At 46.0% G+C, this 23,431-nt stretch overlaps 1 protein-coding gene across 3 annotated transcripts in view; it reads right to left on the minus strand.

Annotated features, from left to right (window-relative positions):
* LOC134408684 (dipeptidase 2-like) overlaps nt 1–20,826 on the minus strand; it is a 31,664-nt gene extending 10,838 nt beyond the window's left edge. Inside the window, exons 1-9 of one of the 3 annotated variants that reach the window (XM_063141055.1) lie at nt 20,742–20,826; nt 16,567–16,844; nt 15,193–15,319; nt 12,672–12,801; nt 10,630–10,777; nt 8,305–8,371; nt 4,883–5,059; nt 2,916–3,003; nt 40–115 (exon numbers count right to left, since the gene is read on the minus strand). In XM_063141055.1, the coding sequence (XP_062997125.1) occupies nt 40–115; nt 2,916–3,003; nt 4,883–5,059; nt 8,305–8,371; nt 10,630–10,777; nt 12,672–12,801; nt 15,193–15,319; nt 16,567–16,709 (956 nt within the window). In that variant the 5' untranslated portion in view covers nt 16,710–16,844; nt 20,742–20,826. Of the gene's footprint in view, nt 1–39; nt 116–2,915; nt 3,004–4,882; nt 5,060–8,304; nt 8,372–10,629; nt 10,778–12,671; nt 12,802–15,192; nt 15,320–16,566; nt 16,845–20,320; nt 20,388–20,741 lie in introns of those variants that run through there. The other 2 variants (XM_063141056.1, XM_063141054.1) reach the window with 2 other exon arrangements.
* Between the last annotated feature and the right edge of the window lie 2,605 nt (nt 20,827–23,431).

Here is a 23,431-nt window from a genome sequence, read left to right on the forward strand (position 1 = left end):
GAGCAAACACATGTCAATTGAATGAAAAAGGTTACTAACACTTGTTCTCCATCGTAGTCACTGCCAATTCCTATTGAAGTTGCACCTGCAGTTTTCTTTATGTGGTCAAAGTGATCTAGGAAGACATATTCGACAAAATTTTTTTAAATGACAAAGCATAAGTACATAGCAGGGAAAAGGGGTAACGCAAATAAGAAAACCTAATTAACAGTCCTACCATGGGCAAAATCACTGGTGAATTCAACCACTGCAGTATTTGCAGTCTATACACATTTGGAATATTGGTTTTATTTATCATAGAATACTAGAGTTGGAAGGGGCCTACAAGGCTATTGAGTCCAATCCCCTGCTCAATGCAGGAATCCACCTCAAAGCATCCCTGACAGATGGTTGTCCAGCTGCCTCTTGAAGGCCTCTAGTGTGGAAGAACCCACAACCTCCCTAGGTAACTGGTTCCATTGTCATACTGCTCTAACCGTCAGGAAGTTTTTCCTGATGTCCAGCTGGAATCTGACTTCCTGTAACTTGAGCCCGTTATTCTGTGTCCTGCACTCTGGGAGGATTGAGAAGAGAGTGACAAACTTTTAAGTATTTGAAGAGTGCTATCATGTCTCCCCTCTTCTCCAGGCTAAACATGCCCAGTTCTTTCAGTCTCTCTTCATAGGGCTTTGTTTCCAGACCCCTGATCATCCTGGTTGCCCTCCTCTGAACATGCTCCAGCTTGTCTGCATCCTTCTTGAATTGTGGAGCCCAGAACTGTATGCAATACTCTAGATGAGGCCTAGCCAGGGCCAAATAGAGAGGAACCAGTACTACGGTGACCATATGAAAAGGAGGACAGGGCTCCTGTATCTTTAACAGTTGTAATGAAAAGGGAATTTCAGCAGGTGTCATTTGTATATATGGAGAACATGGTGAAATTTCCTCTTCATCACAACAGTTAAAGCTGCAGGTGCCCTGCCCTCTTTTAAACCTGGTCACAGTATAGCTGCAGTATAGCTCCTGCAGCTTTAACTGTTGCGAGGAAGAGGAAATTTCACCAGGTGCTACATGCATACAAATGACACCTGCTGAAATTCCCTTTTCTGTGCAACTGTTAAAGATACAGGAGCCCTGTCCTCCTTTTCATATGGTCAACCTAACCAGTACCTCACGCGATTTGGAAGCTATACTTCTATTAATGCAGCCCAAAATAGCATTTGCCTTTCTTGCAGCCATATTGCACTGTTGGCTCATATTCAGCTTGCGATCTACAACAATTCCAAGATCCTTCTCGTTTGTAGTATTGCTGAGCCAAGTGTCCCCAATCTTGTAACTGTGCATTTGGTTTCTATTCTCTAAATGTAGAACTTGGCATTTATCCCTATTAAATTCCATTCTGTTGTTTTCAGCCCAGCACTCCAGCCTATCAAGATCACTTTGAAGTTTGTTTCCGTCTTCCAGGGTAGAGGCTCAAACTATACATACCATGAACTTCCATGTCCCCAAGCTTTACTTTTTTAAAAAAAACCAAGGGCCAAACTAGATATTTACTTAATATACAGTTATGTATCTGTTTTTACTTTAACGAATTACAGAGCGGGGCAGGAGGTTTATCTCTTCCCTCCCTTGTGCAAATGGAACAAAAATCACTCAGCCCAGCATTTCCCCTGAAATGCTTAGAGGAAAAGTTACCCTTGGCTCCAGTCTCAAGGCCTTTCCTGATCTAAGTGGGGCGGATATGTTTATTTTTGAAATAAACAGCAGTGCAAACTTATGCATGTCTGCTCACAAGAACATACGAAGAGCCCTGCTGGATCAGACCAGGAAGCCACAAGCAGGACACGGTGCAATAGCACCCTCCCACACATGTTTCCCAACAACGGCATCTTACTGCCTCTGATATTGGAGGTAGCACATAGCTACCATGACTAGTAGCCATTGATAGCCTTCTCCTCCAGGAATCTATCCAACCCCTTTTAAAGCCATCCACATTGGTGGCCATCACCCCATCTTGTGGTAGCAGATTCCATAGTTTAACTCTGTGCTGTGTAAAGACGTATTTCCTTTTATTTGTCCTGAATCTCCCACCAATCAGCTTCATGGGATGACCCTGGATGCTAGTATTATGGGAGAGGGAGAAAAATGTCTCCTTTTCCACATTCTCCACACCATGCAGAATTTTGTGCACCTCTATCATGTCTCCCGATAGCCTACTTTTTGCAAGCTGAACAATCCCAGTTGTTGTAACCTTCCTAAGTGAGATGCTCCACTGCCTTGATCATTTTAGTTGCCTTTTTCTGCACTTTTTCCAACTCTAAGATAACTTTTTTTAGGTGTGGTGACCAGAAGTGTACACAGTAATCTAAGTGTGGTTGAACCATAGATTTGTATAAAGGCAGTATGATACTGGCAGTTTTATTCTTCCTTTTCTAAAAATGCCTAACCTGGAGTTTGCGTTTTTTACAGCAGCTGCACACTGGGCTGACGTTTTTGTTGAGCTGTCCACCACAATCTCAAGATCTCTTTCTTGGTTGGTAACCGCCAACAGGTTGTACTTAAAGTTGGGAATTTTTATCCCAACATGCATCACTTTACATCCAAATTGGTGGCCATCACCACCAATTGGGCCATCACCCAATGGGGCTACTCAGCAATAACCCAATTGAATTCAGTGGTAATTACTCCCAGGAAAGTCTGTATTGTGGTATAAATGTATGAAATCACCTTCTTGCTTTCCCTCACCATCCTACACGGATCTATAACTTATGCAATGGCCATTAAATGATTAGTAACATTTCATTGATATGCATCTTTTTACTTGCAATTTTGAGACGTGATTTTTTGAGACATGTTGTTGTTGATATGACTGATACAAAACAATTTACTGCTACTACTATGACTATTAGAGTGCTACAGAATGGGAAAGTGCAAACCTGCAACAGTTGAAACGTTGACCGCTTGGTTCCCACAGTTCAAAAACGTGGTTGGGAATGTCACCATTATAATCCCACCATTCTGTTTCTAAAACAAAGGAAAGGGGAAATGAAGCAAGTGAGCCAACCGTAAAATGGTACTGAAAATGGTAAGGGGAAGTGGTGAGAACAAAAGCAGCGTTAGCAGCAATACACACAGACGTTCCTTGAACAAAGGGATTTTGTAGACAGATATCAATGTGAAATGCCGAAATAAAATTCATCAAGAGATTCAGCTCTTATTCCTTGCAGTTTGAATAAGGACAAAGGTTTTGTGTTTGCTTGTTTTTAAATCACACGTGAATTGGATCTTTCTGCCACCCTTTTTAAATAATAATAATAATAATAATAATAATAATAATAATGAGGAGGAGGAGGAAGAGGAGGAGGAGGAGGAGAAGAAAAAGAAAAGAAAAGAAATGAAAAGGAGGAGGAGAAGAAGAAGGAGGAGGAGGAGGAGGAGGAGGAGGAGGAGGAGGAAAAGATGGAAAAGAAGATGGAAAAGAAGAAGAAGAAGAAGAAGAAGAAGAAGAAGAAGAAGAAGAAGAAGAAGAAGAAGAAGAAGGCAATTCCTTTCTTTTCTCTCTACCCCATTCACACATGGAGACTTTTCTCTTTTTCTTAACCAACTTACACTCAACATTCTGTTGCTGCTGTACATGCTTAGTTCTCATTAGGCTCTTTCTGATTTAGTGTATGCGTGAATACACACACACACACACACACACACACTTCTTCTGTAAGCCTTGAGGTGCTCCCAAGCAGTGCACACTCCAGGTTTTGGGGGGCCCATGGGCAAAACACCCAAGGGCCCCTCCATCAGTGAATCTACTTCCTCACCGCCATTCTTACCAGCCGCTAATGCATCTCATTTTCTTCCTCATCATTCCTACCACTTGCTTTCTTGATGGGCAGAGATCCAGGGCGCAAGGAGGGCCGTGGCATCTCTTGCTCTTCCTCGCCACCACTGTTGTCTGGGCCAGAGTCAGAGGAAAGTGAACAAGGGGGTTGCATTGATGGAGCATCAGCTTTTGTGGATATAGCCAATTCATCAGATGCATGAAGTATTGACCTCAAATTGGCAAGTGGACGTGTTTGCGGGTGGGGAGATTAAGCTGTGCTGTCAGGGGGAACTGAAATACAAAATGTACAGCCGGTGACAGGGCTGGTGCCAGACTCTTTTGCGCCCTAGGCAAGGTGAGCTACTTTCACACACACACACACACACCAAAAAAATGCCAACTTTGATTTTTAAGAACATATGTTTCCTGGAAAAGATAAGAAGCACAAAACTTGAAACTGCTAAAGTGCAAGAAATACATCATGCCAATTATAGTAAACAAATTGGAAAGGAACGTCTATGGGTCTAAAATGCATTGTTTAATAGGAATATCACCTCCAAATCATCCCCCCCGACTCACACGCGCACGCACACACACACTCAGCATCCCTCACTCCAAACAAACACACGCATGAACACATGCATTCACTCAAAGACCCCATTCACCCCATTCACCCCATCCACCCATACATTCTCTCTCTCTCTCTCTCTCTCTCTCTCTTCCGGGCGCATTCTGGAAGTCCAAACGTGGAGCCGCCCCACCCCCACCCCAGCGTCCCTGGCTTTGCTTCAGCTGGGCGGGTGCGGGGTGCCATCTCGCCCGCCCAGGTCCAGCTGAATCCTCGGGCCGGGCCGGCTCACAACCAATGCGCGTGAGTGCTGTGCTGTGCCCGGCGCCCCTCTTAGCTTGGCGCTCTAGGTGGCTGCCTGAGTGGCCTCTATGGTAGAGGCCTGCCTGGTAGACATTTTGTGAGAGCACCCACGACACTCTCAACATTCCAAATGTATCCATCGACTCCAGCGGTTTGGGTAGCCTTGCTTCCATGCACTATTTTTACAGCCAGGAGGAGAGGTAAATCTGACTTACTAGTTTTAGCAGAGTATCATCTGGAACGTTCCTTTGATGCTTGCAGACAGAGAAGGATGAGGAATGGCTGAAAATGACTGGCGCTTTGGAGATACTTAAAGCTGCCTTCGCTGTTGCATCAGAAGTGTGAGATAAGTCTATTATCATCCCGAGGCGATTCATCTCCTTCACCACTTCCTAGCACAACATGGGCAGGTGTTGTTGTCAGTTTTGCTACTCAGGCATACATATAGACACACACATCCCTGCAACAAAATGTTGCAGCGTATTCTCACCTGCTCAGAGTTCCAGCCAGTCAACCATTCCCTGCTTCAGGATACTGCATTCTAAATCCCCACCCCACCCCTGTTTTCTGTCCTTTTTCTATGGACAGTCAAAAGTCTGTGGCGAATGTGGGTCCTCAGCCATAATTGGGCAGCTGGAGGTATGTATGTATTTGTCCCTTTAAGCAATATTTTCTTGTACTTCTGCAAACCTCAGGGTTGCCCTGAGCGTGCTGTTACCTTCTTCTTGCTTCCCGGTAGACCCATTGCAGCTACAATCCTATTGGCAATCAGTACCAACGATTGTTATTAGAGAAAATAATGCTGGGGCACCCCTTAAACACCCTAAACTGCAGACGTATAATTTTGTAGAAGTGTAGAAGGTTTTGTGAACCGCCCAGAGAGCTCCGGCTATTGGGCGGTATAGAAATGTAATAAATAAATAAATAAAATAAATAAATACAAAATTAAATTATGCATGGCATGGAGAATGTGGATAGGGAGACATTTTTCTCCCTCTCTCAAAATGCACCAACCCAAATGGGGTCATCTCATTTATTTATTTATTTATTTACATTTATATACCGCCCCACAGCCGAAGCTCTCTGGGTGGTTTACAACAACTAAAAATAGTAAACATTAAAAGTATAAAATTTTTTTAAAAAACATAAAAACAGTATAAAAACAACAGTATCCATTTAAAAACAACAATTCTGGGGTCCATTAAAAACAAACTTAACGTTGTTAAACGCTGTTAAAATGCCTGGGAGAAGAGAAAAGTGTTGACCTGGCGCCGAAAAGATAACAATGTTGGCGTCAGGCGAGCCTCATCGGGAAGAGCATTCCACAGTCGGAGGGCAACCACTGAGAAGGCCCTCTCCCTTGTTGCCATCCTCCGAGCTTCCCTCGGAGTAGGCACTCGGAGGAGGACCTTAGATATTGAGCTCAGTGTACGGGTAGGTTCATGTCGGGAGAGGCGTTCCATCAGGTATTGTGGTCCCAAGACCCACATTCGCCACAAACTTTTGACTGTCCATAGAAAAAGGACAGAAAACAGGGGTGGGTGTGGGTGGGAATTTAGAATGCAGTATCCTGTATCTCATGAGGCTGATCAATGGGAGATTCAGGACAGATCAAAGGAAGAACTTCTTTGCACAGCGCATAGTTAAACTATGGAATTCACCACCACTAGATGTGGTGATGGCTACCAATGTGGGAGGCTTTAAAAAGGGCTTGGATATATTCCGGGAGGCGAAGGCTATCAATGGCTACAAGCCCTGATAGCTATATGCTATCTCCAGTATCAGAGGCAGTAGGCTTAGGTATAACAGGTGTTATGAGCAGAATCCTGGACTAGATGGACCCTTGGCCTGATTCAGCAGGGTTCTTCTGATGTTCTTAAGACTGCTCTTGTCCCTCTGTATCAGCTGAATGTAAGGCCTTTGAGCAGGAATTGGGATACTGTGTACAACACCTATTCCTACTGTTTTAATTGGCTATTGAACTTCTGATAGTGGCAGAGGTGACAATAGTGGGCCACATTTGCCACACTTGAAGTGGATGAAACCCAGAGTTTTAGAACTTCTCTACACAAGGCTGTTAAGGTGCTGTATCTACTTTCTGTTTCTTGGCTCTTCACAAAGAACTGTTCCTTACCTACTTTTCCATTATGTAACCTCTAGGTGGCACTGTACTGTAGTGGAACAAGGCAATCACACAAGTAGGAAAATAGCCTTTCTTTCCCTTTCACAAATAATACTCCACTTTCCCCTGCTGTATAAATAAATAAATAAATAAATAAATAAATAAATAAATAAATAAAAAACACACACCTGGGAATGTGCTCTTTAAAAACAGAAGTGAAACTGCAGGGTCACAAAGTCATCTAAATAACTGTAAACTGTGAGTAAGGAATGGCAAGTGCACAATAAATACCTCATGTACAAAAGCTTTTAGGAGCCAAGCACTCAAAGCCCTTTGCCTGAATGGACAAATCTGTTTGTTGCATTTTCTCCCACATTCAGTTTCTATAAAAAAATTCTCAAGTTCTTTCCCTCCTGTTTACACAAAAAATTACTAATTTTGGTAGGTCCTTGTATAGAATAAGAACTGAACGAAATTCTCATGTGTGCCTATTTTAGGAATTGGATTGGTTCTCGTTGCATTCATCCCCCACTTCAGATCACTGTGAATTTGTTCTCCTTCTTCTCCAAATAAACACTGTTATTAACTCTGGGTAATTGTCAATGAAACTCAAGAGTAATGGTTTGATTATCTAATCCAATACCTACAGCAGGGATGGGGAATGTGTGCCCTGCCTGACGTTAAGAACATCAGAAGAGCCCTTATGGATCAGACCAAGGGTCCACCTAGTCCAGCATTCTGTTCACACAGTGGCCAACCAGCTGTCAATCAGGGACCCACAAGCAGGACACGGTGCAATTCTTATCATCCTTGGCTATTGTCTGGGCTGGCTCCGGTTAATGGCATTGTAATCAATCATCTGGACGGTCAGTGCTGTTAGCGCAGTAAAACTGTGACTATATCCATTTCTGTTTGCTTAAAGCACATGTTGCCTGTGCTTTCATCAAATAAGAGCCACTGTGTCAGAATATTCAGAAGACAGTGGGGCTGTCTTCATGGTGCTAAGTTGGGCGCACCTCCTTCAATCCTGCACTTTCCTTCTCCCAGGGTGGCATCGGGTAATTTCGACACCAAAGACTGAGCATGGGGGTTCTGGGTGGCCATCCGGGTCCTGGAGCCATTCCCACCCTCTTCCTGGTAGAAGGCGACCAATTGCTGGTCGCCTTCCACCAGGCACCCGCCCAGATTGGCCCTGGAGCGATATCACATGGCGGAAGTGCTGTGTTGGTGTTGCTCCATTTGAAAAAGTCAGGGTAAAACCATGACTTTTACAAAAGGCAGCATCGCGGGGAAGCCCCATGGTGGCTGTGAAGCCGCGCTTGCGTCATCTAACCAACACAATGCAGATCCACAGCTTCCGCAGGGCGTTCCCCCTGTAAAGAGCCCCAAGGTTATAGTGGAGTCTCACTGAGATAGCGGAGGAAATGGATGCTGAACCATGACTTCCCTTTCAAAGACCTGCCTGACAAATCTTAGGGAATCATTTGCAAATGTTCATTCAAAACTTTATCTTACTTTGCCAAAAGCGCTCAATCCTTTAGTCTTGGGATAAAAATTATAGGCGTGTGAGGAAGTTTCTGCCCTGGGGGGAAAGAAAGAAGAATAAATACAGTTTAAAAAGTCACCCAGTGAGCTTCCATGGCCAAGTGGGGATTAGAACCCAGATCTCTCGACTCCCAGTCCAACACCTTTGCCACTACACCACACTGGTTCTCTATACCTTCTCACAACTACGGTCACTAATTGATATTGCTCCTCATCCTCTTTCTCATTCTTGCTACTGCATGCCAGAGTGAGAGGCAGGTGAACCAACCATGCTAAAGAGAAGGAGCATGTCCAGAAGGCTCTTGTCAGTGGGCTGGTGTGTGGCCCCTCAGCAGGGGCCTGACCAGGCCTACCTTTAACAAGGGACCATTTTAGCAGGCTGACAGGCTCTCCCCATCACACTGTTTTTCTCAGTACTGGCCATCCTTCCCCAGCTTGGTGCACTCCAGACGTTTCGGACTACAACTCCCAGAATTCCTGGCTATTGGCCATGCTGGCTGGGGTTGACAGGAAATAAAATCCAGGACCAGCCTTAGGATAAACTGCACCCATGGCGAGGAGTGCCTTTGGTACTTCCCCTGCCATCATCAAAATGGAAATTGAAAAAGAAACATACTTTCAAGCTAATTGAAGGAAAATACCCAAATAAACGGTGGAACATTGGAAGAAAGCTTCCAGACACTTGCTCTTTGCCACCCTAGCTCACTGCAGACAGTACATTAAACAAACAAACAAACAAACAAACAAACAAAAAAGACTCCCTCTCAGCTCAGCTTGTCACCCCCTCAGCTCAGCTTGGTGCCCTCCCTCAGCTTAGCTCAGCAACTCTCCCTCAGTTCAGCTTGGTGCTCCCCCTCAGCTCAGCTTGCACTTCTCCTCAGCTCAACTTGGCGCCCCCTCAGCTCAGCTCGTCACCCTCCCTCAGCTTAGCTTGGTGCCCTCCCTCAGCTTAGCTCAGCAACCCTCCCTCAGTTCAGCTTGGTGCTCCCCCTCAGCTCAGCTCGCACTTCTCCTCAGCTCAACTTGGCGCCCCCTCAGCTCAGCTCATCACCCTCCTCAGCTCAGCTTGGTGCCCTCCCTCAGCTTAGCTTGGTGCCCTCCCTCAGCTTAGCTCAGCAACCCTCCCTCAGTTCAGCTTGGTGCTCCCCCTCAGCTCAGCTCGCACTTCTCCTCAGCTCAACTTGGTGCCCCCCTCAGCTTAGCTCGTCACCCCCCTCAGCTCAGCTTGGTGCCCTCCCTCAGCTTAGCTTGGTGCCCTCCCTCAGCTTAGCTCAGCAACCCTCCCTCAGTTCAGCTTGGTGCTCCCCCTCAGCTCAGCTCGCACTTCTCCTCAGCTCAACTTGGTGCCCCCCTCAGCTTAGCTCGTCACCCCCCTCAGCTCAGCTTGGTGCCCTCCCTCAGCTTAGCTTGGTGCCCTCCCTCAGCTTAGCTCAGCAACCCTCCCTCAGTTCAGCTTGGTTCTCCCCCTCAGCTCAGCTCGCACTTCTCCTCAACTCAACTTGGTGCCCCCCTCAGCTCAGCTCGTCACCCCCCTCAGCTCAGCTTGGTGCCCTCCCTCAGCTTAGCTTGGTGCCCTCCCTCAGCTTAGCTCAGCAACCCTCCCTCAGTTCAGCTTGGTGCTCCCCCTCAGCTCAGCTCGCACTTCTCCTCAGCTCAACTTGGTGCCCCCCTCAGCTCAGCTCATCACCCCACTCAGTTCAGCTTGGTGCCCCCCCTCAGCTCAGCTTGGTGCCCTCCCTCAGCTTAGCTTGGTGCCCTCCCTCAGCTTAGCTCAGCAACCCTCCCTCAGCTCAGCTCGCACTTCCCCTCAGCTCAACTTGGTGTCCCCCTCAGTACAGCTCGCAGTTCTCCTCAGCTCAGCTCGGTGCCCCCCTCAGCTCAGTTTGGTGCCCCCCCAGCTCAGCTCGTCACCCCACTCAGCTTGGTGCCCTCCCTCAGCTTAGCTAGGTGACCCTCCCTCACTTCAGCTTAGCACCTGTCCTCTCAGTTTAGCTCAGCTTGGTTTCCCTCCTCTGAGCCTCCCCCAGCTCAGCTCAGTGTCCCCCCTCAACTCAGTTTGAATCCTGCCCCTTAGCTCAGCATCCTCAGCGAACACCCAGCTCGCCCATCCTTAAGGCTACCCCTATTAAAGTCTAAAACAACTAGAGGACAAGGGGTTTGAGAAGGGTGCTATCACTGTGTTTTAACTGCCCAGAGCGCTTCGGCTATTGGACTGTATAGAAAAGCAATACATAAATAAATAAATTAAGAAAGATTGGACAGAAGACGTTGACCGAAGACGTGCTTGCTGGTTACCAGGGAGTGTTGCAGGTGTGTGTCAGTGTCATGTACCGAACGCCCAGCTCGTAAAACATCCTCAGAACTGCAAGGCTGCTGTCAATGGAGTGCCCCCCTTCGATGCCCATCAAGCAGGCTATCTTGTTGCTGCCAACATCAGCAATCCCTGGATGTTAAAGAGAAAGACAGATCTAAAGTTAAAAGAGCAGATTGACCCAGAGCCAGCTTCTGTAACTCTGGACACGCTTGCAGCATGTCAGCAAGGCCTGAGTTGAAACAGAAGGTCACAGGGCTGGATAGGAGGATACTCCCCACCTCACCTGTGTGAAAACTGTGGCAATCACAGCTGACACAGCCTGAGCACAAGCACCATCAGGGTTCGATTTCAGAAAGAGGTCTCAAATATTTATGTACATGTGAGGACTGTAATGAAATGTTGCAGCATCAGTTTGGATGGCTTTAAAAGGGGTGTGTGTGGATAAATTCCTGGAGGAGAAGGCTACTTGTCTTGATGGCTTTGTGCCACCTCCAGTATCAGAGGCAGTGTGGGTAGGTATACAAGTTGCTGGGGAACATGGATGCGAGTGTGCTGTTGCACCATGTTCTGCTTGTGGGTTCATCGTTGACAGCTGGTTGGCCACTATGTGAACAGAGTGTTCAACTAGATGGACTCTTGATCTGATCCAGCGTGGATCTTCTCAAGTTTTTATGTCCATTGCTTGTTCCTGCTCATGATTCCAGCCAGCCATGCCCTTTCCCATATTCCATTCCATTCGCCCTTTCATTTGATGTTTATTACTCCCCCACCCAACAGTTAGCATTCCATTCCCATTGAGCATGCCACATTAGTTTTAGAGACCCAGTGTGGTTTAGTGGTCAGAGTGTTGGACTGGGACTCTGGAGATACAGGTTCTAGTCCCCACTTGGCCGGGACCAGTCATTGACCCTTAGCCTAACCTACCTCACAGGGTGTTGTGAGGATAAAATGGAGAGGTGGAGGATCATATATGCTGCCTTGGTCTCCTTAGAGGAAAGGCAGCATAGAAAGGTAACAAACAAACAAATAAACAAATGTTTAGTCTGGAGAAGAGAAGATTGAGGGGAGACATGAGAGCACTCTTCAAATACTTGAAAGGTTGTCACACAGAGGAGGGCCAGGATCTCTTCTCGATCCTCCCAGAGTGCAGGACACGGAATAACGGGATCAAGTAGCAGGAAGCCAGATTCCAGCTGGACATCAGGAAAAACTTCCTGATTGTTAGAGCAGTACGACAATGGAACCAATTACCTAGGGAGGTTGTGGGCTCTCCCACACTTGGGGCATTCAAGAAGCAGCTGGACAGCCATCTGTCAGGGATGCTTTAAGGTAGATACCTGCAATGAGCAGGGGGTTGGACTCGATGGCCTTGTAGGCCCCTTCCAACTCTATGATTCTATGAAATCCATAAATTAGTCCATCCCGCCCCCCGCCAAGAAGGGCTTTACCATAATTTTGGCATTTTCCCAAGTCTGTGCGTGGATGGCACCATTTTGGCTACATAAGGAAACACACTCAAAGAATGAGTGCACTATTAGTATATAAGATTGTATTTCTGAGCATACAAATTGCTCTGGAGAGGCCACCAGTGAGGGAGGAAGCAGCAGCCAGGCGCCTCTCCACCGTGCCTGGGTCCAGCTCCAGCTGAGAGCCCCCTCCCTCCTGCTGTCACCTGTAACTGCTGAACTTCGCAACTAAGATTGTAGTGCCTGAATTTGCTTTCCTTCCCCCCCCTCCTCCTCCTCCCCCCCAATCCCCTTTCCTTTTGTGTCATGTCTTTTAGATTGTAAGCCTGTGGGCAGGGGCTGTCAAGAAATACTTTTGTAAGCCGCCGTGAGAGCCTTTTTTGGCTGAATGGTGCCATAAAAATCATAAAATAAAATAAAATAAAATAAAATCATACATCCCTGTGTTTTTGTGTCAAGTAATGTAATTTTTCGCGCACAGAAAATGAACATGCATTCCCTTAACTCTCACATCGCCCTTAATGCTGACTTTATTGTTAAAGTAAAGGCCATGTTACCTTGAGAGGAAGTCACCAGTTCAAATTCTTCATGGGCCTGGCACATTCGCTTCACAATGTCAATTTGTTCCAATGTCAAGCGCACGGCATCTTTGTTCTGTGCACTGCAGAGAACATACACTGACCAAAACTGAAAAGATTGACAAAACGTATTTCAAACATTGAATTTCAGATCTATGTGTCACACTGGCACAGAATTATGTTCGACTGGGATGTCATTGATGTAACGGCCTCCATTTTGGCTCTGGATTTCCAAGTGGCCTGCACATTCCTTTGGCCTAGGAGACAGTTCTCGTGATGAATGAGAGATCATAACTACTTCTTTCGTGTTAGCATGATAGGATACTCTTGCCCTGGGCAGATCAACGAAAAGGAGTCCATAAACTCATGATCACAACTAGGGGTGTTCACGGACCCCCCGCTCCGCCCTGCGGGCCGATCCGAAAATTTCTGATCGGCCCGCTCTGCGCCGCTCCGCCCATAGTCCGCTCCTCTTCGCTGCGGAGCTCCGGCTCCGAATCGGAGCTCCGCAGTGGAGGGGAGTGGAGCCAGGTAAGGCCCCCTCCCTCCTCTCCCTTACCTGCAGGAACCAAGGGGGAGGGGGGCCTTACCTGCGTCCGTCCGCGGTCCCTCGGCTTCTTCAATTGAGCTCACGGCTCAACCAGGAAGTCTGGGCTGCAAGTGCGGCCTAGACTTCCTGGTTGAGCCGCGGGCTCAATTGAAGAAGCCGAGGGACCGCGGACGGACGCAGGTAAGGGAGAGGAGGGAGGGGGGTTTACCTGGCCCTGCCACCGTCGCGGCAGGGCCAAGTAAACCCCACTTACCTTTTTGGCGGAGCTCCGGATCGAGGCGAAGGATCCGCCTTCACCTCGATCCGCTCCGCAACGCTCCACCGGCCCCCCAATCCTCTTCGCCTCCGCCTTAAGGGTAGGCGAAGCCCCCCGCTCTGCTCCTGCTTCTCCGGTTCGAGGAGAAGCGGAGCATATCCCTAATCACAACAGCATTGGCATGGAGTATAGACTAACATTCTTGCAAGCAAAACAAAATGGCTTGAATGAATGAATAATCAAACTAGGAACTGCAGCAATGGCCATCAATACATTCAGCACCGTAGGTGGAAAAGCACATAACTATCATGTTTATACGAATGAATGGAAAGGCACCTCTGGATCCAACCCAATGTACATATAACTGGCATTTATTTATTTATTTATTTATTTTAGCATTTTTATCCTGCCCTTTAGCCAAAAAGGCTCTCAAGGCGGCTTACAAAAATATTTCTTAAGACAGTCCCTGCCCACAGGCTTACAAACTAAAAAATATGACACAAAAGGAAAGGTGATTGGGAGGGAGGAGGAAAAGAAGAATAAGCAAATTCAGCTGGACCCAGGCACGATAGAGAGGTGCCTGGCTAATGCTTCTTCCCCCATTTATGCTTCCTTGATCGTCAAAAACAGGGGTGGGCAACTTGTGACGCTCCAGATGTTTTGGCTTACCACTCCCATAATGCCTCACTATTGGCTATGCTGGCTAGGGTGATGGGAGTTGTAGTTCTCTAGGTGTTTTGGCCTACAAATTGGCCACCCTTGCTCAAAAGAGAAATATGCTTGGTACATTCTCTAGGTAGGAAATTCACCGTCTTCCTGTTCTGTACAATGCATAGTGCTATATTGGTGCAAAAAACCTGCTTGCAGTACAATCTCATGCATGCCTACTGGGAAGTAAGTCCCATGGAGTTCAATGGGACTTTCCCCTGGTAAATGTGTATAGGATTGCAGCCCTATGGCAGCTCATGTCAGCATCCCTTAAACACCCCCCCCGCCCAAAAAAAGAAGAAGCACCAGGCTAGCTAGCTACAGCTGCCATTATCTGCTTTACCCCCAACATAACTGTGTTGGGTTGGGATGGGTTCAATTCACATTTAATGCGAATTTAATTCCGTATGTTTGTACTGCTATGCATACTGTTATCCTTCAAAATTTGCACTTCTCCGAATTTTGCAATAGCGTTCTCCAACTAAAAAGGATGCATACAACAGTGTGTATATTAGGGAAATGCATTACATTAGGAAAATAGATTGCAAAAATAAATAAATGTGTACATTAGGCAAAAATGCATTGGAGAAATGTGCCCCAAAATGCTGATGAATTTTCGTTCAAACTCTTTTTAGAAAGGATTCTCGAAGTTGAGGATGAGTTGAACTTAAGACTGGAGAAATTCTCAAATTTGTGAGATGAAATGAACTAAAATAGGGGGAAAAGAGAAACCAAAACTGTCCCTTTTGTCTATCCCTAATGTTGGGTTTCAGAGGCATTCTGGGAAAATGAAGATGGCAGCTACTGCAGCCATTTCACCTAGTGAATCTCTTCTCCATGCTGAGCTGATGAGTACCACTGCCTGTCCCATCAACATCTGATCCTACCACCCACCCCTCTAACCCCTGGTAAGTTTACTTGTGGGGAGGGCATCAAGGTGGCACTTGCCCAGGGCCCTCAGACCTGGCACTGACCCTGCTACCTACCTGAGCACCAACATGACCAGCCTGGAGCCTCCCAATGTTTGTGTTTGTCTTGTTGAATGTCCTCAAGTCAACTTTGCTCAGTTTGGTTTTGTACAACCACCTCAGCCTAAGCGGCAGATCGTTGTGCCTGAATGGGGAAGAATACAGGACATTGTTATCTTTGATTGCCTTCTAAAGGGCTGCAGGATCAAATGATGCCTTTGGTGCTCCTCCCCAGTCAGTTTTGCAGGGCCACCCAGGAGATTTGTGGGATGTGATGTCCATTGAGAATAACATTGCTCAAAGCCTTGATCTCTCAGCCACTCTGCTACAATTTGCAGAAGCCGAAGTTTGAAAAGTCACTTTCGGAACATTGGCAATGCACTACACAACCCCAGCAGAACCATCACGGGTTTCACTTATAGTGGGTTTTTTTGTTCCTATCTTTTAGTAAATATTCTTTATTTTAGGATGCACTTTATTTTTATCTTTAAAAATAATAAAGAAAAGTTATCCAGCTGACCTCTTACAGCTTTCGGCTTTGTTTTACTATTGTTCGAATAGTGCTTAAAACAGTATTAGAATTGCTCAGTTGCTTCAAAGGAAAGCTGTGTGGTTTACTGTGTTGTGTGAACCCAGTGAATGACTATTCACTCTTCAAGATTTATCACTACACCACTGAAAGTAGGCATATCTGCATTCATTTATCCTCATGATTTATTCTTCGTTTTCTAGGAACAAAATGTGGTTGTTTTTATACCAGTAAACAAAATTATTTGTAAAAATCAAAGCCAGAATATATATCTTTATATATAAAGACTCTAAGACTCTGGCCCGTTGGTTGGGTATTGGAGTTGTTAATCTACTTCTACAGCAGACAGAAAGCTGAATTTTAATATATAATGAATCTAAGAAATGTTGGTTACTAGAAAAAGCTGCAAGCAGGACATTCTCATTTTGTTTCGGAGAAACCCAATCTATCAGTCCTGATTCACAACTTTGGCAATTGTTGCAGCCCAGAAAAACCTGCAGTACAGATAAGAAAATAAATAAATAAATAAATAAAAAATGCTGAGCATTGGGCTATTTCAAATAGCTTCAGATTTGGGGAGCAGGATGTGCCTCAGACTGGGAGGGAGCTGCAATGCTGTAGGGATTTAATTCTGAAAACAGAACATGAGGGACCTCCCCTTTGTACAGTTTCAGAATTTTTCGGGCTGGTGGAGAGGAAACCTCCAGAGACAGGCAGGAATGTTTGTCTATCCACAGGCTGTATTTCTTTTTCAGCATTCAGTAATAATGATATATTAAATCAAAAGATGAAAAGGATCACAATATATGACACCAGACCATCGTGTGGCCATCTCATCTTTGAAAACAAGAAATCCCACATACCCATCGATTAACGGGGCTTGTTTCATCAGGTCGAGAACTTTCTTTCGCAAGGGTGTCTCAGCCGTGGATCCCAAAACGTCACCAAGCAGCAGCAGGAGACGCAGAAGCGTCTTCAGCCAATTCCTCATTGGGTCCACAAGCATCTTGACTGAATGCAGATGTTTGCGGTGTGGTATCTTGGCTAAAAAGGAGCAGCAGTTTTTCTCAAGCTTGCAGAGTTTCCACAGACAACGGTTTTAAACACAGAAGAAAAGTACGTGGCTTTTGTCAGCCTCCTACTGCAGGATGGGGAAGGGGGTGGGGAGAAAGAGAATTAGAAGAAAACTTTGCTGTTGCAGAAAACCATATCTTTCAGGGTAGATCACAAGCTGAAAATGAGTCACAGTTTTGTTTTGTTTTTAACCCAGAAGGGGTCCGTGCCAGTCGAGATTTCACTCAAATGCCTGGGAGCCCTTCCCACATGGGAAGCAAATTCTCACATCCTTCTTTAGGATACTTGGGAAATGTTTTGAGGATATCCATGATCCTTTCTGTGGCAGACTTGAAGTCAGCTCCGGTATCCTTACTATAAACACCTCAAAAAGTTCTGGCATCCGGCCACACAGTAAGGACAGCATGATGTCAAGCGAGAATATATATTTCATATACTTCAAGTCAGAGTTGCATGAGTTCAGGGAAAGTTTTTTTTAAAAGGCTCTGTTCTCTCTTTCCCACCATTACTCAGAGACGTGCGTGAAATGGGAATCATGGCCTAAACAGCTCACGTCATCTGTGCCCAAGGTTTTTAAAAAAGCATCTGTTGAGAGAATGAGGTAAGTTGTCCAGACAAGGGAAGGAAAGGAAAAGAACCTCTCGTGCACGCACTGAGTCATTACTGACTCTTGGAGGGACGCAAGCTTTTGCTGACGTTTTCTTGGCAGGCCTTATAGCGGGGTGGTTTGCCTTTGCCTTCCCCGGTTGTTATTACTTTTCCCCCAGCTAGCTGGGTACTCATTTTACCGACCTCGGGAGGATGGAAGCCGGTAGGAGCCGGTTGCCTGAGAACCAGCTTCCGCTGGGATCGAACTCAGGCCGTGGGGAGAGTTTCGGCTGCAGAAATTGCTGCTTTACTGCTCTGCACCACGTCTTGCCTATTCCCGTCCTGCAAGTAACCTGGGGTGGCTTACATGGTCCTCAACCTCTCCATTTTATCCTCACAATGTGAGGTGTGTGACAAAACAGATCCAAATTGCCAAAAAAGTAAACAAAGATATAGATTATTGGGTGATACTTCTTTGCCCGTCTTCTCTTGACTAGCCTTTATAAAAGGCTGCAGCGGTTTAGCTCCTTAGAGACTGGGGGAATTTGTTGCTAGCTAGATATGCTAATGGTCTGGATCCTGGCTCTCCTCCTGACTACGAGGATCAGGACTGTTGTGTGGGAGTAACTGTGTAGTATAAGCAGGATAGACAGATAGTATTGCATAATTGTCGGAGATGTAATGCTTCTTTTATCCTTATGTTTTGGCAGTGTCCAATAGTTGCCTCCTTTTGGGAGGAGGCCATAATATGGATAAACTTTGTATTGGAACAGTCTTTAATATTGAAAGATGTGCACATCCCTCTAAATTGTTTACTGGTTTCTTCGAAATTAACATATGGTCAGCACAAATGGATTTTCAGAGCCCTTATGACAGTCAAAAGACTGATATTACAGTGTTGGAAGAATAAACGTTTACTTCCCATAATGCAATGGACTGAGGACCTAACAGCCCTATCAACATTTGAATGGGTGGTATTTAGGTGCCACTTGTGAATGGATAAATATTTGGACATTTGGTCAGCTTTTCTTCAAACTTACACAGAATCTCTCCACCAACACTTCTTTTTTTAAAGAATCTTATACTTGATGAAATATTTATATTTCAATGGCTGCTCTGTCAGGAAAAAAATGGGGGGAAATGGCATCATGACCATAGAGAAAGTCTGCTGCAGCAGGAGTGTCATCAGAAATCACAGTCAATCTTGCTGACAGACTCTCTGGTCATGGCCTACAAACCAGCCAGAGGCTGTTTTAACCTCTGGGGATCCTGCCATACATCACAGTAAGCCACCCCAGGGCCTCTTAACTCTGCTGCAGCAGGATGGTTAGCCGGAGGGGTTCTGTAACCATAGTTGTGGGACATGTTAAACCACATGTTTAACATGTCCCACAGGAGAGAGGAGGAAGGGTGCAGCAAACGCTTAACAGATTTGCAGATGACACAAAATTGGGTGGGATAGCTAATACCCTGGAAGACAGAAACAAACTTCAAAGTGATTTAATAGGCTGGAGTGCTGGGCTGAAAACAACAGAATGAAATTTAATAGGGATAAATACCAAGTTCTACATTTAGGTAATAGAAACCAAAGGCACAGTTACAAGATGGAGGGTACTTGGCTCAGCAATACTACAAACGAGAAGGATCTTGGAATTGTTGTAGATCACAAGCTGAATATGAGCCAACAGTGCGATATGGCTACAAGAAAGGCAAATGCTATTTTGAGCTGCATTAATAGAAGTATAGCTTCCAAATCACATGAGGTACTGGTTCCTCTCTATTCGGCCCTGGTTAGGCCTCATCTAGAGTATTGCGTCCAGTTCTGGGCTCCACAATTCAAGAAGGATGCAGACAAGCGTGTTCAGAGGAGGTCAACCAGGCTGATCAGGGTCTGGAAACAAAGCCCTATGAAGAGAGACTGAAAGAACTGGGCATGTTTAGCCTGGAGAAGATAAGATTGAGGGGAGACATGATAGCACTCTTCAAACACTTAAAAGGTTGTCACACAGAGGAGGGCCAGGATCTCTTCTCAATCCTCCCAGAGTGCAGGACATGGAATAATGGGCTCAAGTTAAAGGAAGCCAGATTCCAGCTGGACATCAGGAAAAACTTCCTGATGGTTAGAGCAGTACGACAATGGAATCAGTTACCTAGGGAGGTTGTGGGGTCTCCCACACTAGAGGCCTTCAAGAGGCAGCTGGACAACCATCTGTCAGGGATGCTTTAGGGTGGATTCCTGCATTGAGCAGGGGGTTGGACTCGATGGCCTTGTAGGCCCCTTCCAACTCTGCTATTCTATGATTCTCTGATTATCTGTTAAGCCACCATAGTTAGGTCAAAATTCTTAACTATCAAGGCTTACGATACGCCCTATTTCAGGGGTCCCAAACGCTGCACCCAAAGGCACTACCAGTGACACCCACACAGCTCTTCACTTCCTGCTCTTCCTTTCAGAAAAAGAAAACACAAAGAAGTAGAAGAAAAAATATATAATCAGAAAATTGAAAAACGATGGGCCTCCACATTCTCCTTCCTGTTCCTGAACCTGACATGGAGCAGCTATGTGGGCAGCAAGAAAAAGCAAAGCGAAGGGGCAGAGGAGGGAGAAACAGCAAGGTAAAGAGGTGTGCAGGGGAGAGAAAAGGCTAGAGTCTGGAAGTGGAGAGAAACTGCAAGACAGAGGGGTGAGTAGGAGAGAAAGAGCGAGCCTGGAGGCTAGAAAGGGAGAGAAAGAAAGCGGCTAGGGATGGGGAAATAGTGAGGACAGAGGCTGGAAGTGGGGAGGAAGAGAGCAACGGGGAAAGATCTGTGTGGGCAGAAGACTGGGCAAGGCAGGAAGCGATGCTTTCCATTCCGCCCTCCCTCTTTCGGGTACCGCAAACCCTTGGTTGCTTTTGATGCAGCAGATCTGACATAGCAGTTCTGCTCTGCTGCAAATGGTGTTTGTGTGCTCACACAGACCTACGCTGGAGGCAACGCATCCATCCTTGTTCGGCTTTAATTTCTAGAACTTTTGGCGGAATCTCCTGCAAATCAACCAGAGATCTACCAGTCAATCCTGATCTACCTTCTACCCTCCCCTAGTTTACAACCTACAAAACAGAACACTGGCATGAAATCGAAGCATTTCTGACACAGGAAGAGTTGTTTGCCTGAAGATTCAGCACCGTTTTGATCTACGCTCAAAGTATCTTCCACTTTGTCTCCGTGCTATTTCTCAGGAGTTGGCCAAATCTTGCCCCCGCACCCAGAAACTCGCACGTCTGTATTATCTAAAAATCAGCATTTCCTTCCCCAGCAGGAACCCACAATAACGGAGGTGTGGGGAGTGGTAAGTGGGGAAGAGAAGTATTTTAGGTTGCCCGTGAATACTTACCTATCACTGGTAAACTGCAATGATTAATGTGAGGGCTGTGACACTGCAACGCCAACGACAAAAGGGGAGGTACAGCACTTCGGCTGGGGCAGCCCGTGACATGGTGACAGATGATTTGAGAAAGATTGGCTGGGAGTGGCTCGACTTCTTTTAATATCAGCTCTGGCACATTTGCGTTCGCACAGGGAGGGAGGAGTAATAGAACAGCCTCAGATTCTTTGGCCAAGCTTCAGGTTCTAACCCTGGCCTCTCCCTAAGAAAGTGAGATAATATAGAGCTAGTCTTTACGAGGCCAGGGGTTGGCAAATTTCAGCCCTGGGGCCCCACCTGACCCTCTCCTGGCCTTATCCCATGGCTCACCCTGGGACTCGGTCCATCCATCCCGACCCTATACCCGATCACCTCCGAAGATCGCCAGATCTGTTCCGTTCAAGCAGGTAGATTCATTATTCTCTTGTCTCAACGTGATCTCTGCACGGACACAGCAGTAGTGAAACATTTGCCTGTTTGGTTGTTTCAATGAAGAAATCAAGAAGGAGGCTCTATCTCTAGATGGCAGAGATGTTTGATCTCTTCCGGGGAATTTTCCACTTTGCTTGCTTTCCTGGAAGCACTGTCAAGATGTATGTAGAAGAATTCAGATTCAGAGCTAAGCATAAGGTAAGACACACTGGTATGCACTAAAGAGCTGGTCCAAAGCATCCTTGCTGTATATCTGTATTCCCGAGTGCATCCTATACCAGGCATCAATCCATGTAATTCATTATGTCACAATATGAGAACTGGTGCAAGTGGCTGGGTTCACACAACATGACAAGCCAGAGTATGGGTTGAGTGTGGGTTGTCATTGAATCGTTGCTGAATCATGGATTGTTTTGTTGTGTGAACCCATTTGCGCAAACAAACCATGGCTTGGTAACTATGAACAACCCACTAAGCAAACCCATGGTTTGTTGTTGGGTTGTGAACTGTGGGTTGTTGTGGTTAATAAACCATAGTTTGTTAGTTGTTCATTTGAGTTCACACAATACAACACGACAACCCATGATTCAACACAAGCAACCCACAATTCAATGATAACCCATAATCAACCCATAATCGATCCTACACTGGCTTGGGAGAGTAATTATCACTGTCTGTACTTTCTGCATTTCATTTCCCACTGAACACACTGTTTATAACCCTCCCCTCTCCCCACCACCATCACATATACAGCTTATTATGCCATAATAATTTTGTTAGTCTTTAAGGTGCCACAAGATTTTGCTGCTCCTTAAAATTGGATATAACAACCCTAATCCTAATAGCTGTCATTGTCAACATCCAGCTATTGACATTTGTAAGATTTTATATTCACTAATCTGTCTATAAGAGCAGAGAAATAGAAAGAAAATAAATCTGTCAGTTCCCATCAGATTATTAAGCAATGGCTAGCATCTGCTTATTCTTGCCAATTTGAATATTTTCTAGGGGTGTGCACGGACCCCCCGCTCCGCTTCACTTGCAGATCCGCCATTTTCCGGATCGGGCCGCTCCGCCCCGCCCCCGCTCCGCCCACTTCCGCTCCGCTCCGCCCGGAGCTCCGGATCCGGATCCGGAGCTCCGTTTCCCCCCCCCATAGGCTTGCATTGAAAGCTAAAAAATTATACAACTTTTTTTCTGTTCAAGTTAGAAACCTCATGTTTGGCACCATGACACCTCATGGGGATATACACACGCACGCCAAGTTTCAAAGCAATCCCATCATCCCCTGATTTTTGGCGAATTTTTGAAAATCGGGCACCCCACACACAACATCCCTGCGAGGTGGGCAGGGGAGGAGGGAGGGAAGGCAGGCAGGCATGCAGCTGGCATTTCTGGGGGCATAAGGAAGTGAGCCAAGGATAAGCCAGTAATGCATATAAAATGGAATAAATCAATAAATAAACAAAGGAGGGGTGGAATTAAAAGCAGCAGTGTTGCTCAATAAACAGCAAGAAGATTTTTTTTTAAAAGGCTATATCTGTCTTTTACCAGCAATAGGGGGACGTGCCCGGGGGAGGGGGAAGCAGCTGCCAGTTCAACTCAAGACAGCCACCAACAGCTCTGAGATTAAGAAGTAAACGCTCACTTCAACTCATAACAGGCATCGCTCCACCACTAAAAAGTGAACATTCACTTCAACTCATGATAGGCATTGCTCCACCGTTTTACTCTCTTTGGAAGGCTCTAATGGCCTTCCAGTGCAGGAGAGAGTGGGGGCACGTCCACAATGAGATGCCCTAGGGGAGCTCATCCCCTTGCACCACATCTTTTCAGTTGTTCCCCAAAGTTAGGGTGGGGAGCAGTGCTGTGTTTCTATCTCTTATTCTTGGCTTAGTATATGATTTCAGGTTGTGTTTGTGCATTTGGTGGGGCTACTGTGTTAAAAAACACGGGGAAAAGCCCGTTCAGATGAAGAAAGAGAAGTTTCCCAGAATCCCAAGTTACCTGTTTTGCCTATGCCCTCCTCTAACTTTGGGATCATCATGACCGGGAGCTGACTCTGCCCCTCAGCCCTTTGAAAAAGGTATTTTTCCCGCCGATTTTTAAAAAACTTCTAGCCCACGACCCGGACAACGCAGAAAGTTGAGAGTAGTCTCAAAATGACCCGCATCCACGACTCTCTGTGCACAAGAATTTTCAGAATGATAGCTTAAAAACCAACCCAG

This window comes from Elgaria multicarinata, chromosome 14, assembly GCF_023053635.1.
Source record: "Elgaria multicarinata webbii isolate HBS135686 ecotype San Diego chromosome 14, rElgMul1.1.pri, whole genome shotgun sequence".
NCBI classification, from domain to species: Eukaryota; Metazoa; Chordata; class Lepidosauria; order Squamata; family Anguidae; genus Elgaria; species Elgaria multicarinata.